Raw genomic sequence first — 16,754 nt, 5'->3', positions numbered from 1 at the left:
CCCCGCATCGGGCTCTCTGCTCAGCAGGGAGCCTGCTTCCTCCTCTCTCTCTGCCTACCTCTCAGCCTACTTGTGATCTCTGCCTGTCAAATGAATAAATAAAATCTTAAAAAAAAAAAAATCTAGGTCTGCTCTTAAAATAAATTCCTCACTAGAATGTAACAAAATATCAGATCATGGCTATCAGGAACAATAAGCATTATAAGGGAATGGAGTGTAATGAGTTGAGTGGCTAAAGCTATTTTACATATATTAGTCAAGCTGAGATTCTGATGAGGGGATTGTAGAACAGAATATGAATGAATTGAGGGAGCCAGCTGTATTATCTGTGGAAAATTGTTCCAAGCTGAGAGAATTGCAAGTACAAAGACCCTGAGGCAGGGACTATCTGGTGTGTTTCAAGAATAGCACAGAGGCCCGTGTTGCTGGAGTGTAGTAATCCGTGAAGAGAGAAGTCGAGTATGAAGTATCAGGGACCTGATAACGTAGAACTTTGTAGGCCGTGGAAAGGGCAACTTTGGATTTTATTCTGAGCATAATGGTAAACACTTAGTTATTCACCAGATATTTACTGAGCATCTGCCATATGTCCGATACTTTTTCACATTGATGGCCCTTGGAGTTATTGTGTGTTCAGTTCTAGACCAGCAAAACAAAGCAAATATTGCAATAAAGTAAGTCAAATGAATTTTTTGCTTCCCAGTGCATGTAAAAATTATGTTTATACTACACTGTGGTCTATTAAGTATGCAATAGCATTATGTCTGAAAAAACAAGATACACTTGACTTTTTTTTTTTTTCAAAGATTTTATTTATTTGACAGAGAGAAATCACAAATAGATGGGAGAGGTAGGCAGAGAGAGAGAGAGAGAGAGAGAGAAGCAGGCTCCCTGCTGAGCAGAGAGCCCGATGCGGGACTCGATCCCAGGACCCTGAGATCATGACCTGAGCCGAAGGCAGCGGCTTAACCCACTGAGCCACCCAGGTGCCCTACACTTGACTTTTGAACAACATAGGTTTGAACCCTCTGGGTCCACTTATACGCCAGTTTTTTCCCCCAATAAATATAATGCTGTTAATGTATTTTATCATATGATTTTTGTAACATTTTCTTTCCTTTAGCTTTAATGTAATAATACACTATATTATACATATAAAATATGTGTTATTTGACTGTTCATATAGTTGGTAAGGCTTCTAGTAAAGTTTTGGAGGAGTTAGTTATACATGGATTTTCAACTGTGTTGGTGGTTGGCATCTCTAACCCCTGCATTGTTGAAGGGTCAGCTGTACATAACCTTAATTAAAAAATAGTTTGTTGCTAAAAACTTTAACTGTCATCTGAGCTTTTGGTGAGTCATAATCACTAATCAAGACCACTATTACAAATATAATAATCATGAAAAAGTTTGAAATATTGTGAGAATTACAAAAATGTGACACAGAGACATGAAGTGAACATATGCTGTTGGAAAAACAGCACTGATAGACTTGCTTGATGCAGGGTTGCCAGAAACATTTAATTTGTAAAAAAACAAAAACAAACAAAAACCCCTCACTATCTGCAAAGTGCAATAGAGTGAAGTCTAATAAAAAGAGGGATGCATATAGTAGTTAACAAAACAGTCAAAAATCCAAGCCTTTATAGATCTTTAGAAATGTTAGTGTTGGGCGCCTGGGTGGCTCAGTGGTATAAGCCTCTGCCTTCGGCTCAGGTCATGATCTCAGGGTCCTGGGATCGAGTCCCGCATCGGGCTCTCTGCTCAGCAGGGAGCCTGCTTCCCTCTCTCTCTCTCTGCCTGCCTCTCCATCTACTTGTGATTTCTCTCTGTCAAATAAATAAATAAATAAAATCTTTAAAAAAAAAAAAAAAGAAATGTTAGTGTTAAGTGTAGTGTATGTAATATGGAGGAAGTCAGAAATGGTAGAGTTTAGAGTAATCAGTTAGGATACTTATGGTAGAGTTTAGAGTAATCAGTTAGGATACTTTGTAATGATCACATATTTCAATAATTTTAAAAATTAGGATAATGCGCTATGTTTAATGATAAAACTAAACATTAAATGGGATTTATTCCAGAGATACAAGAATGATTCAATATTTGAAAATCAATCACCATGTTATATCACATAAAATAAAGACTATATGAACATAATTTAATCTCTTATTTATAGGAGACATCAGAATTCATGAGTTTCTTTTGGTTGTAATGTAGAAAGACTTTCAGGCTGAAATTTTTATAAGGATACACTTGGGAATATAATATAGAGGAACTTCTTGGTATCCTAGTAATGGAACTAGAATGGATGGGCTTTCCCGAGACTAGAACTCAAAAGTCTTCATATCCAAGTGTATTAGTTATCTATTGCAATGTAACAAATGGGCCCCCAATTTAATGTCTTTATTTCACAGCTTCTGTGGGTCAGGAATCTAAGCATGGCTTAGCTGGGTGCTTCTGGCTCAGGACTTCACACAAGGCTACAGTCAGTGTGTTGGCTGGGGCTTCTGTCATCTGAAGGCTTGATTGGGGAAGGATCTGCTTCTCACATTACTCACTTAACTTTTGTCAGGCTTTAGGTAGTTGCTGACTGTTGGCCAGAGACAGGAGTTCTTTGCTATGTGGGTCTTCCAGCTCACAGTATGGCAGCTGGCATCCCAGAGTGAGAGAGGGTGACAAGATGGAAGCCACAGCCTCTTTGTAACCTAATCTCAGAAGTGATATCCCATTACCTTTCCTGCATTCTGTTTGCTAGAAGCAAGTTAGCAAATCCAGTCCATACTCAGGAGGAAAGGATTACACAAGGGCATGAGTACCAGGATATGGGGATTATTAAGATCATTTTAGAAACTGCCTATCATACCAAGTAAGCCCTAGAGATCTCACCAGAGTTTTTTGTGTGTATTTTATTCTAGTTCTCTACCATAAATGCCCCTAAACCAGTGTAAATGTACATATTTTTTGGCTACTAATTATAGTTCTTGATTAATATTTATTTATTTATGCCTCTTATTTTTAGTTTTCCCTTAAATTTAGTTTATCCAGGGCTAAGATGAACTCTGCTGCCTCATGATATTTTACCTTCTGCCCCTGCTGTTATCCACTTTGAATATGTCCCTAGAGCCTTGTTCAGATTTTTGGGAGAGAGAAGGTAGGTAGGGAGGGGATAGAGTATAGTGTCTTTTAAATATGCCTACTTCATCTGTGATTAACACAGTTTTCCTTAGGAAGCAGATAAATATCTAAATACTATTGTAGATGTTTATTGAGTAGAAGATAATAGAATATTTCTCATAAAGTTAGAAAATTTTGAGATATACATATTTTGGGGAGAGAATTATAGAGAAATCTCTACTTCATTTTTTTGAGTATAAAAAAGGCAAGCATCTCTCTATATTTTTAAGTCAGTTCTATGCCCATCATGGGGCTTGAGCTCACGACCTTGAGATCAAGAGTTGCATGCTTTACTGATTGAGCTAGTCAGGTACCCCCAAACATTTATATTTTTATCACACAGAATTAATAACCATTAACATTTGTTCATTTTGCATTTAAGTCTTTTTCACCCAGGTAATAAAGTTTGTAGTTGAAACTCAGCTTCTCTTAAACCACCACTCTTTGTTCTGCTTTATGGATCTTACCTGATGTGCAACTACTATTACAGATTTGGTGGGTGTTTTTCTGGTTCTTTTTTTTTTTTTTTTTTTTTTATTTGACAGAGAGAGAGATCACAAGTAGGCAAAGAGGCAGACAGAGAGAGAGGGGGAAGCAGGCCCCCAGCTGAGCAAAGAGCCTGATGTGGGGCTTGATCCCAGGACCCTGAGATCGAGACCTGAGCCGAGGGCAGAGGCTTAACCCACTGAGCCACCCAGGTACCCCTGGTTCATTTTTTATTCTTGCAAACACATAAACACACATGCACATGTATGTGGTGTGGTCTTGTGTTTGTATTTTTTTTTCCGAATCAATAGAGGTTTTACTGAATCTTTGAAATAACCACAAATAAGTCTGAAAAATCATCCAGTATACTGCTGTTTCTGTAGCTGGACAACTAGATCTTATTCATCAGCTTGCTAAATTGTTCCTTTTTGAGAAGCATGGAAAACATCCAAAAATTTTCTGATATCTTTGTTTTTAACTGTTGTGGCTTGCTGAATCAAAACAGCTCAGTTTGATACAAGTTCGGTGTTACTTCAAGAATTAAGTCATCTTTCTGGACTTGAGATACTGAACAAGCAACACTTGGCCTCATCCAAACTCTGAGGATATATTTTTCACTCAAGAAATTTTCAGTTTTGACAGGAGAACCATTCTTTTGAATAGCAATGTTGATGGGGAATTGGCATACACAGACCTCATCTTGTAGAATTTCATTGTAATGCTCTTGCTCATGTTCTGTACATGACTGTAGATAGTGTGAACAACTGCCAGTTCTTTTCTGTTTCCCCACTATTTGTCATCTTGGAACCTCTTCTTTATCTTTCCAAGGAGATTGAGATTTTGTTTTTTTTTAATTTTTTAAAATTAGAACGAGCAGTGGGGAGGGACAGAGAGAGAGGGAAAGAGAGAAGCAGACTCCCCGCTGAGCAGGGAGCCCTATGTGGGGCTCCATCCCAGGACCTGGAGATCATGACTTGAGCCAAAGGCAGGCACTTAACCAGTTGAGCCACGCAGGTGCCCTGAGATTGAGTTCTGTATTGATGCTTTGGGACCCTTCACAATAAACAGTGTGTCCCTTCAGGGCAATGTTGACATTTTCTGGAATGTTGACAGTCTGATGGCTGAGAATGATCTTTATTCTCACAGTAGATGGAGCAAAGAGAGCTTGTATTTGTATTTTATTTATTTGGTAGTATACTGTGCCATTAAAAAAAACTTTATATTCTTTTTGAGGTTTGTCCATATTTGTATGTATATATAGAGTTAGGTCATTCTTTTTAGCTGCTGGATAATATTCCGTCATGTTTTATTATCCATTCTCTTAGTGTTAGATATGTAGGTTGCTTTGAAAGAATAGTTTGCTGTTAACGAATACTGCTATCTTATGCACCTATGACAAATACATTTTCTTTTTTTTAAAGATTTTATTTATTTATTTATTTGACAGAGAGCGTGAACACAAGCAGAGAGGATGGGAGAGGGAGAAGTGGACTTTCTGCTGAGCAGGGAGCTCGATGCGGGGCTTGATCCCAGGACTTGACATTATGACCTGAGCCAAAGGCAGATGCTTAACCACTGAACCACCCACGCACCCTGACAAATACATTTTCTGCATTATTGTCAAATGCTGAATCAACTTATAGTCCAAATAGATGTGAGAAATCTTACTGCATTGTCATAAGTGGTATTTCAGACATAGAACACGATTTTCTTTTTAAGTTTTATTTGAGAGGAGAGAGAGCGACAAAACATGAGTGGGGTGAAGGGGCAGAGGGAGAGGGAGAAGCACACTCCCCATTGAGCAGGGAGCCCAATGCAGGGCTCTGTCCCAGGACCCCCAGCTCTGTGACCTGGGTTGAAGGCAAATGCTTAATCAACTAAAGCCCCTAAAACATTGTTTTCAATTTAGTGATTGGAAAATTAGTCTCTTACTTTATTAATCTATAATTCCTTCATTACTAATAGGATTGGGTATATGTTAATGATCCTTTGGATGTCATCTGTGAAGTGCCTGACCAGTTTGCTCATTTGTACGAGTTCTTTATATATTCTGGTATGAATTCTTTTTTATTATATATATTGCCAAAGTCTTCTTTCTATAACTTGCTTTTAACACTGTGTATTTTTGGGGCATCTGGGTGGCTCAGTGGGTTAAGCCTCTTCCTTTGGCTTAGGTCATGATCCCAGGGTCCTGGGATCGAGCCCCACTTTGGGCTCTCTGCTCAGCAGGGAGCCTCCTTCCCCCCACACCCCTCTGGCTGCCTCTCTGCCTACTTGTGATCTCTGTCAAATAAATAAATAAAATCTTAAAAAAAAAAAACACTGTGTATTTTTCTTTTCTAACTGCATTGAAGCCTTTGTAACTTTTTTCTCTTTTATCATTCTTGCTAGTCTTTGTAAGCAGTCCCCTTTTGGTTTTGTGTTTTCACATAACAATGAAGGTTATAGAGTTACAATTAGCACCTGGGGATATACAGAATGGGAGTATGGGCATTTAAATGACTATTAATTGTCAGGTGTTGAAACAAAAATTATGGAGTATCATTCTAGAGTATCTTACAAAACTCATAATTATTAATGGTATAATTTTTTTTTTTCACTATTTAGCCTTCAAAATTTTCAGTGGTAGAAGGTTAGCTTTTTCAGTGAATCAGACTGTATGGCCTTATGCTTTTTCGTTTGTTTAATTATGGGATAAATTTTTAGCAGTCATTTGTTATAGTCCCCACTGTTTTCCAGGCAGGAGTAACAGCTTTTATAAGGATAAGTTACACTTATCTGTTTGTGAAAAGGTAAAAAAATTATTGCAGATATTTTTCACAAAAAAATTTTTTGCGTTGAAGATTTAGCAAGTTTTTGTGATATTATTTCTAACAGTTGTGAAATTACACTTTTTTGCTTGTAGTTTAGTTACATCTTTTCACATTATTTAACTTATTTTAGTTAATATTTATACTGTTCTGATTGTGAAATTTGAGAAATGGAGGTTTTGAGCAGCTTTTATAAAGATAAATAGTTCTTACTTTGGCTGAAGGTATGGGATTGAGTCACATTTTCAAATATTTTAATTTCCAGATTTCAGGTTGGAATTTTTTTCTTTTGCTTTTCACTAAACATTATCCAGAAAAAAAAAAAAGGAGAAAAGGGAATCTTGAACTATAATCGCAGTACATCCACAAGTATTTGTCTAATACTTATTGTTCTAGGTAGTTTGTGTGCACTCTTAATTGGAGTTTTTGGTATTGGGCCCACAGTCAGAGGCAAGAATAGTTTAGTCTTTGTTGAATTCCTTATGAATTAGGAAAGAACACAGATATTGTTAGGAGTTGGGAAATAAAGGAGGAGTTTGGTTCCATTCACATTTTAATCAGAAACATTGAAAATGTTGCCCTTGGTAAAAGTGTAAGTATAAACCTTCTTTCTAGATATTTGATCATTTATTTTTACATTATTTTAGGATTCCAGTAATTACCTGCAGGATTCGCCATGACCCCAGCTCTGAGGGAGGCAGCAACAAAGGGTATCTGCTTTTCATCTATATCAAGTACCATGGAGTCCGACAAGATGCTGTGCATGGAAAGTGCAAGAACTGTAGATGAAAAGCTCAAGGGAGACACTTTGTCTCAGATGCTGGGATTTCCAACTCCTGAACCTACTCTTAACACTAACTTTGTGAATTTAAAACATTTTGGCTCCTCTCAGTCTTCAAAACATTATCAGACCGTTCTTTTAATGAGTTCTAATTCTGCATTAAATAAATACAGTGAGAGTTACAAACAAAGGAAATTAGGGGAACCCAACTGCAATAAGCTGAAAAACATACTGTGTAATGGCAGCAACATTCAGCTTAGTAAAATCTGTCATTCTCATTCTGAAGAGTTCATCAAAAAGGAACTGCTGTCAGATACCACAAGCCAGTGCATGACAGATGTACAAATTATTTTGGATTCAAATCTAACCAAAGACACTAATGTAGATAAAGTACAACTGCAAAACTGCAAATGGTACCAAAAGAGTGCACTTTTGGATAAAGTTACTGATGCTGAAATTAAAAAGGGTTTATTGCACTGTGCTCAAAAGAAAATTGGGCCTGGCCACTCCAATGTGCCTATTAGTCTCTCAGTTGCTGAAAAAGAGGAGGAAGTGAACGCTCGTTTACTTCATTGTGTAAGTAAACAGAAAATTTTACTTAGCCAGGCTAGAAGAACTCAGAAACATTTGCAGATGCTTCTGGCAAAGCATGTTGTTAAGCACTATGGTCAACAAATGGAATTTTCTCTGAAACATCAACTCCCCCAAATGAAGATCTTTCATGAACCTACCACAGTTTTGGATAGCAGTTTACCTAATTGCACTGAAATTAATCCAGAAGTCAACATGTTGACTGCAGAGAATAAGTTGTGGAGGGATACGAAAAATGGCTTTGCACGGTGTACAGCTGCAGAAATCCAAAGATTTGCACTGTCTGCTACAGGGCTGTTGTCTCATGTTGAAGAAGGTCTGGATTCTGATGCAACTGATAGCAGCTCTGATGACGATTTGGATGAGTATACCATTAGAAAAAATGTGGCCGTGTAAGTGCAAGATTATTATTAGACCTTTTACTGTTCTGTGTATAGCAGCGGTTTTGTCTTGATTCATGATACATGAAAAGGAAATAGGTTTTCTAAAATTTTAATGCCATAATCTTTAAGGTATAAAATTTGGTGAATTTTAAAAATATTTTGTTAAGATACTGTGTGTGAATATATACATAATATTTAAAAATAAGTTATCCAACTGTTCTATCTAGGGAAAAAACCATATAGGGATAGTGAAAAACCATATAGGGGTAATAATACTTCTTTAGCTAGAGGTAAGCATTTTCCCATTCTTGAATAGAATAGGCTATAGACAAGGCTTAAGAATTTTAGCCATTATGTTTAACCAAAATGCAAAAAATTTAGTCTACATATTGGGGAGTCCATATTGGCTTTAGGCTTTAGAAGTTATCAGTTGAGAGTATATATAAAAGTTGATCTGTTTTTGGTTTTTTTTTTTTTAAACAAAGTATTTATATACTTGTATTTATATACTTATTGAGTTCTTTCAGCTCAGGTCTTTACCATTAATTTTTGATGAATTAGTATAACCAAAGCAGGAAAATGTTAGCTATTAGATATCTATTGAATGCTTATTATGTGCTGGACCTTGGGGATTCGGTTGTGGGGAAGATATCCACAGTCTCTGTTGAGACTAAAACTAAACTAAACAAAACTAAAACAAAAACTAAACTAAAACAAAAACAGAGATAAAGTAATTTTATGTAACATGCTGTGTTAATACTCCAGAATAGCCCTATCTGATAGAAGTTTTCTGAGATGATAAAAATGTTTTGTAACTGTATTACCACATAGCCTCATATGGCTATTGAGCACTTGAAATGTGGCCAGTGTAACTGAAAAGAACTGTATTTTTAAACTTTATTTAATTTGAATTACATTTTTTTAAATAGCCAGATAGAACAGCTTTTAATCTAGCTTTAGGGAATCTGTTAGTGTCCCTAACTTGAGGCAAAATACTCTGTATGTATTTTGGGAGGAAAAAGTCCATCATTTTTATCAAATTGTGAAAGATGAGTGAGAATTATTACAGAATTAGAAGCTGAACACATTAATTTTACTAATAAGTAGAAGTTTATCAATTTCTACGGTAAAGAATAAGATGTAAAACAAAGTGGGCATTCTAGTCTTTTGGTTTTCTGTTATCACTGTGTTTGAAATGTGTGTGAATGTGGGAGCTAGTATTGAGCACATATTTTTTTCTGACTGGCATCGTGATAATCACATGATATATTATTTAATCCTTTCACCAACCATGGGAGGTGATTGTTGTTATCCTTATTTAAGAAGAAATAGTCTTTGCATGGCTAAATAACTTGCCCATGGTCAAAAAGCTAAATAATTGATAGAGCTAGTTTTGTTGTCCATGAGTGGATGCCTTCAAACCAATGTTCTTGCTATTGGGCCATGCAGCTTTATCAACGTATCATTCATTGATGCTTAAAGCCACAAGAATTATTAAGCACATGTGCTCTGAAAGAAGTCCAGAAATTTATCAATTTTTATGTTAATAATGCTTTTTGAAGAAATTCAATTTAATAAAATTTAGTAGGTAAATTTAGTAAATTACTTACCTTTTGTTGTTGTTGAGTACAGCCAATGGGCAGGTTTATCTCTTTTAAGCTAGAAATAAAAATCAGAAAATCATGTCTTCCTAGACTCTTTTGACCTTCATTAGGATTTTCTTTCATTGATCTCCTATAGTACTTAATCTGCCATACAGTTTATCATTAAATCATATTTTGTCCCATATGATTTACTATATATGTATTAGTCTTACTAACCCAACACATAGTAAGAATGGACACCACATTTTATTTTTATTTTTTTTTTAATTTTTTTTTAAAGATTTTATTTATTTATTTGACAGAGAGAGATCACAAGTAGGCAGAGAGGCAGGCAGAGAGAGAGGAAGGGAAGCAGGCTCCCTGCTGAGCAGAGAGCCTGATGTGGGACTTGATCCCAGGACCCTGAGATCATGACCTGAGCCGAAGGCAGTGGCTTAACCCACTCACTGAGCCACCCAGGCGTCCAGACACCACATTTTATTTTATTTTATTTATTTATTTTTTTAAAAAGATTTTATTTATTTATTTGTCATAGAGAGAGAAGGGAGAGCAAGCATAGGCAGACAGAGTGGCAGGCAGAGGCAGAGGGAGAAGCAGGCTCCCCGCCAAGCAAGGAGCCCGATGTGGGACTCGATCCCAGGACTCTGGGATCATGACCTGAGCCGAAGGCAGCCGCTTAACCAACTGAGCCACCCAGGCGTCCCGAGACACCACATTTTAAACCTTAAAACAAATCTTATATACCAAGCATATAATTACTGATTGGCCAAGGCATTTTAAGATTTGCATTTACTCCTTGAATTTAGTCAGAGAACACTAATTTTGGACATTTAGGTAAAACATACACAAATAGGAAGATTCAAAGTATTAATTTTTTTATACAAAGGATCAAGCAGTATACATCTCATTTCTTGTCAGTTTTGCCAGTTTATTGATGAAAACTGAAGGAAAGTAGCCTGGAAAAAAATTAGGTTCAGGCTTGGAAAGTTTATTTCTCATTCTATCTTTCTTTTTGTTTAATCAGTTGGAATGCTCTGGAACACCAGACATGCATTTTAGAAAATAATGAATCTAAGAAGTTTAATTTTAAGATATATATTTTTAGCCTCTTGCATTATTGACCATTTAATATTAGGATGCCTTAGTTGTTAAGGCTCATACCTGTATTTTTAGATTCTCAGGTTATACTCATCTGATCAATTCAAATCAGTAATACAAAATTCATATAACTTCAAATTCTTTAGTTCACTGATTGTTTAGTTTTTTGTGCTTGTTTTTTTGCTATTTGAACTCTGTTTGCATTTCTTGATTTTATATACCTCCTGCAAAATTGGATATTAACTTTGTTTTTTTTGTTTTGAATATTTTTACTAATGTGACTAGATTTCTTGTGGAAAAAATTGTTTCTCAACATTTTATTAATTTTGATGCTTACTGAATTTTGAGAATAACACAACTTTTAAGTATTTGTATCTTTTGATATGAATGTAAAAATGGTTTCTGTTTTTTTAAACTGGAATTCTGTTTCAGGTTAAGTTCATTCAATAATTGAGTACATTTATTCTGATTTTTTTAAGTTTATTTTTTATTTTTTTAAGATTATTATTCTTTAATTCTTAGAAGTTGGCTTTTCAAATGTAGATGAATATTTTTATGAATGAAGTTCAGAATTAAACCTTAAATATAAAACAGGTAAAAATATACATTTTGTGGACCTAAATTTTTAAGTGAGTGCTAACACAATTAAATTTTCATTATCTCTACTGAATATGAATAGACTTCTCAATTTAATTTTAAGGTCCACAATGGCAAATACTACAGTTGACTTCGACTTAATTTTAATTAACTGAAGAACCAATACTACTTTTTCTGTCATTGCATACCCACTACCTCGTGTTGTCTACTTTTGTGTGTGTGTGTGTGTGTGTTAATTTATTGACTAATTGAATTTTTCTGTATTTGAATATGCAGTTTTGAAGATACAAAAATTAGGTTTGGCAATCTATGAAATTTCTCTCCATATATGTTTATCTTTTCTTCTTCCATTCTGTAGTTTATTTTTATTTTGTTGCCCCACTTTCTTCCTTTGTCTCTAGTACCAAATTGGCCACCAGATGTATCTTACACATCTTAGAACTAGTGTGAGTGTTTATTCAGTGAATGAATGAATGAATGAAATACAACATGATGAAATATAGACTTTAAAAGTGACTGTTTTAATATTTAACATTTGTAACTTTTAAAAATTTGTAAGTAAAATTTATTATATTTATCTTAAAAATCCTAGATTATATTATTATAAATGCTTTCTATTACCTTTTTTTTTTTAAACCCTGATAGGAAAACAAGTTCCTTCATTTTGGTTAGGAAATTTAGCTGTGAAGGAATATAATGGTTTTAGGAAATTGGAAAGCACTCACATTAGCCCTTACCATTATCATTATTTTATTTTTATTTTTAAATTTTAAAAAGATTTTATTAATTGGGCAGAGAGAGAGAGATAACACACACAAACAGGGAGAGCAGCAGGCAGAGGAAGAGGGAGAAAGAAGCAGGGTCCCCGCAGAGCAGGGAGCCCAATGTGGGACTTGATTCCAGAACCCTACGATCATGACCTGAGCTGAAGGCAGACACTTAACTGACTGAGCCACATAGGCACCCCACCATTGTCATTATAAACAAACAAATAAATAAATATTTTTATATGTATATATATATATATTTAAAATATATATTTGACTTGCCCCTTTACCCTTCAAAAATATAGGCAGTGGATTAATTCATAATGCCATTACTAATTCTCTTAAAAATAACTTTAGGTTGAGAGACTAGTGTGCATTAGAAAAAATTTTTAAAACCATTTTCCTTTGGAAAGGAAAATAGGATTTTAGGGTTTTTGTAGGTTTGCGATATAATCCTTATACTATAATTAGAACAGAATCACCCCCTGTGTCTGTTCTTTTGGTGAAGCAGCACAAGTTTTGGACCTCCTTGTGTTACAGTCAAGGCTTGCTCTGTGACCCTGAGCAAAGATCAATACTGTTCTTTTTTTTTTTTTTTTTTAAGTTTTTTTTAAAAGTCATCTCTGTACCCAGCCTGGGGCTTGAACTCACTACTCTGAGATCAAGAGTCACATGCTCTTCTGGCTGAGTAAGCCTGTTGCCCTGAGATTAATGTTATTGTTAAACCTTTGAATCAGATTCCTCTTTGATCTGCTACTTATTAAAGATTTCTGGAGATAAGTAGATGAAGCATTAAATATAAAGTGTCTGTACATAATGTACTGATTTGAAAGCTAATAAAGAGTGTCTTATCAAGCAATTTACTATTGTGAGAGACTGGAGCTTAATTTTTCCATGAGAAACTTGGGGAGCCAGCATAAAATACATGCCTGAGAGGTGAGGAATTTGAGAGGTGAGGAAACTGGTGCATTTGTACAGCAGGTCATCAGTTACTAGATGAAGATTATATCTGCTTGTGTCCAATTCCTTCACCCTTTTGTTCTGCCACTTGGGTGACAAAGCAGGCTCAAGTAACAACAAAAAAGCCCTGAGTCAAAGAAATGCAGGGGCTGGCATTTGGAAGTCAGGTCTTTGTATGCTGAACTGGTAAGTGTCACGGGATGTAGGTCGGTCACTGATAGACTCTGCTACAATTATGTTCCCTCTCATCTGGTGGTACAACCTTAGAGTTCTAATATTTCTCATCTGGGAAATGATCAGTTACTTTAATCTAGGATGCGTATGGGAAAACTCAAAGATGTTGACACAGACATATTCTGATTTTCCAAGGTGGTAAAAAAGGAAGAAACATGGTTAAGTCTTATTTTATTTGAGGAAGACTGGCAGTATCTTCCAAATTACCCAGGTTTTTTGGGTGTGGAGAGAAAAGTCTCTGTTACCCCAAATTAGTCCCCATATATTCAAATTACCTCGAGTTTTTACTTTGGTGTTAATTGGCAGTCTGTTTTTTAAGGGTTGCATTTATTTGAGAGAAAGAGAGAGCATGAATGGGGTGGAGGGGCAGAAGGTTGGGGAGAAGCAGACTCCCCGCTGAGCAGGGACCCTGCTGGATCCCAGGATCCTGAGATCATGACCTGAGCTGAAGGCAGTTGCTTAACTGAGCCGCTTAGGTGCCCCATTCACTAAGAAAGGAGAGAACTGTTGATATTTAGTTGGAAGCTCTCACATTAATCTTTCTAGATTGAAAGAAAATGAGTAGTTTCTTGCAGACCTACAGAAATGAGTACTCATAGTTTTATTTGTGCTTTCCTATTTTGCCAGTGGAAAGGAAAAGAAGTTAAAAAAAAAAATCAGATGATGAATTTCCCTTTGAGGAACTGGATAAATAGGAGTATAAACTAATTGTGACATTGAGAGTAAAAAGACTAATAACATGTCATTAATTGCAAATAAGAGTACCTTTATATTTGTATAATGTGAAGTTGACAAATTATTTTTATATTTATTTTAAAATTCTCTACACTTAAGAAATAGATGAGAAAAGTCTGTTTTTGTTATATTTTACTTGAATGGGACACAGAGAAAGTGGAATGAAAAACAGTTGTAGAGAAATTGCAGTGATGGTCGAGCTACAGTTTTTTACAGAAGAGCAGAAATTCAAGTGCAATTGCAAAATGGAGCAATAGCTGCAAAATGGTAAAGAAATACTTTATATTGTGGTGTCTGGACATTGTTGAGGAAAGTAGTACTTCAATGAAAATAAGCTCATTATTACATATATATATATATTTTTTTTTAAATAAATTTTAGAGCAGTTTTAGGTTCACAGCAAACCTGAGGAGAAAGTATAGAGAATTCCCTTGTCTCTTAACATGCATAAGCTTCCCCATTATTGACATCCCCTACCACAGTGGTACTGTACAGACACGTTATTATCACCCAAAATCCATAGTTTACAGTAGGGTTCACTTTTGGTATTACACATTCTGTGGGGTGGATAAATGTATATGGCATATACCTACCACTGTAGTATCATACAGAATAGTTTCACTGCCCTACAGATCCTCAGTGTTCTGCCTTCTTACTCTTCCCTCCTTCCAATCCCTGACAACCATTAATCTTTTTACTATCTCCATAGTTTTGCCCATTCTAGAGTCACAGGGTTGGAATTATACAGTATGTAGCCTTTTCAGATTGCCTTCTTTCTCTTAGTAATATGCATTTAAGTTTTCTTGATATCTTTTCTTGACTTGATACTGTATTTCTAGTGCTGAATAATATTCTGCTGTCTGGATGTACCACAGTTTACTTATTTAGTCACCTATTGAAGGATGTCTTGATAACTTCCAGGTTTTGGAAATTATGAATAAAACTGCTGTAAATATTTATGTTTTCAGTTTATTTGGATAAATACCAAGAAGTGCAATTCCTGAATTAATTAATTAATTAATAAAAAATAAAATAAAACATTTTTTTCAAAAAGATTTTATTTATTCATGAGAGATAGAGGCAGAGGGAGAAGCAGGCTCCCCGCTGAGCACGGGATCTGATATGGGACTTGATCTGAGGATCCTGGGATCAAGGCAGATGCTTTACCATCTGAGCCACCAAGGTGCCCTACACAAACATTTTTTAATGCCAAGACCAGAGGTTGCACTCATTAATTTGGCTCACATCTGATTGTTAAGGACCTAGTGACATATACCTAACTGCTGGTGAGACTGGGAAATACGAGCTACCATGAGCTATATAGTTATATAGTTATATATAACCTTTCAGTTATATGGCATACACCTACCATTGTAGTATCATACAGAATAGTATGATAACTGAAAGGGTTCTGATATAAAAAAAGAAGACTTGGGGTGCCTGGGTGTCTCAGTGGGTTAAAGCTTCTGCTTTCAGCTCAGGTCATGATCCCAGGGTCCTGGGATCAAGCCCCGCATCGGGCTCTCTGCTTAGCAGGGAGCCTGCTTCCTCCTCTCTCTCTGCCTGTCTCTTAGCCTACTTGTGATCTCTGTCAAATAAATAAATAAAATCTTAAAAAAAAAATAAAAGAAGAGACTAGAGAATGACAGAAAATAAGATGTCTATTCAGTTTACCTCTTTGTCACCCAAATATCCAGACACTCCCTTCTCATAGAGAACACACATCCATTCCTCAAGGATGACAATTCAAAGTTATATTCAGTGGAGTAATGGCCTTTTAGTCACGTCCATATATTGTTAATTATGATGTGGTGACCTATAAATGAATAGACAAGTTTTCCAACCCTCTTATTCCTCTTGTTTCTTGTATGGATATAGGAATAGAGACAGGAAAGCTGCAATAAAACATTCCCACTAGGAAAAGAAAATGAAATACACATGATAGGTCCTTACAATAATTAAGAAGACATCTTCTTCTGTAAGTGCAGCAAGGTCTTGGTAGAATCCTAAATTGGTTTGTCTTTTGTCCTCCATAGCCTCTTGCCTTTGCTGTTTGGGAATTATTCCTTATCCATTTTCCTTTGTGTTTATATCTGCAATGAATGTTGGAGAGTGTACCCTTAAGTGGAGGCTGTACTGCATTCTCCCCTTGTCTCCTGTTGTGTATTTGGGCTTCCCAGGTAGAGGATGTTAAGTTTGTGGTATTTTTTTCCTATAGGAGTTCCCTCAAAAATGTGGATTTCCGTTCTGTTTGCCTCTAGTCACATGTGAAAGTATCACGGCTAAAGATCTCATTTTTTTATAGTTGTTGAGCCTGTAGACTAGTTAATTCATTATTTTTCTCAGACCATCCTACTCTCCTGCATTCAGTGACTGCCACCTTGAGACCACCCGAAACAATACATTTGGCTGGGAATTAGTCTAATCTTTGCTCCTAAGTTCGTTCTCAGTTGTGCGGCTTAGAACTTTTAATGGAATACATTTTTTTGCTGCCAGTTATGGAGAAGCAGTTGGTTTGTTTTCACATTCCTTGC

The 16,754-nt window shown here is 35.8% G+C and overlaps 1 protein-coding gene and 1 pseudogene across 3 annotated transcripts in view; one reads left to right on the top strand and one right to left on the bottom strand.

Moving 5' to 3' along the window:
• The window catches only part of KANSL1L (KAT8 regulatory NSL complex subunit 1 like), a 147,498-nt gene that overhangs the window by 12,319 nt on the left and 118,425 nt on the right, over positions 1-16,754 (top strand). For 2 of the 3 annotated variants that reach the window (XM_044241509.1, XM_044241507.1), the window contains exon 2: positions 7,118-8,234. In XM_044241509.1, coding sequence (XP_044097444.1) covers positions 7,147-8,234 — 1,088 coding nt within the window. In that variant the 5' untranslated portion in view covers positions 7,118-7,146. Of the gene's footprint in view, positions 1-5,299; positions 5,315-5,625; positions 5,714-7,117; positions 8,235-16,754 lie in introns of those variants that run through there. The other variant, XM_044241508.1, reaches the window with a different exon arrangement.
• On the bottom strand, positions 3,897-7,148 carry LOC122903479 (annotated as a pseudogene).

This window comes from Neovison vison, chromosome 3 (genome assembly GCF_020171115.1).
Source record: "Neovison vison isolate M4711 chromosome 3, ASM_NN_V1, whole genome shotgun sequence".
Taxonomy (NCBI): domain Eukaryota; kingdom Metazoa; phylum Chordata; class Mammalia; order Carnivora; family Mustelidae; genus Neogale; species Neogale vison.
This window is presented reverse-complemented; position numbering and strand designations above follow the sequence as displayed.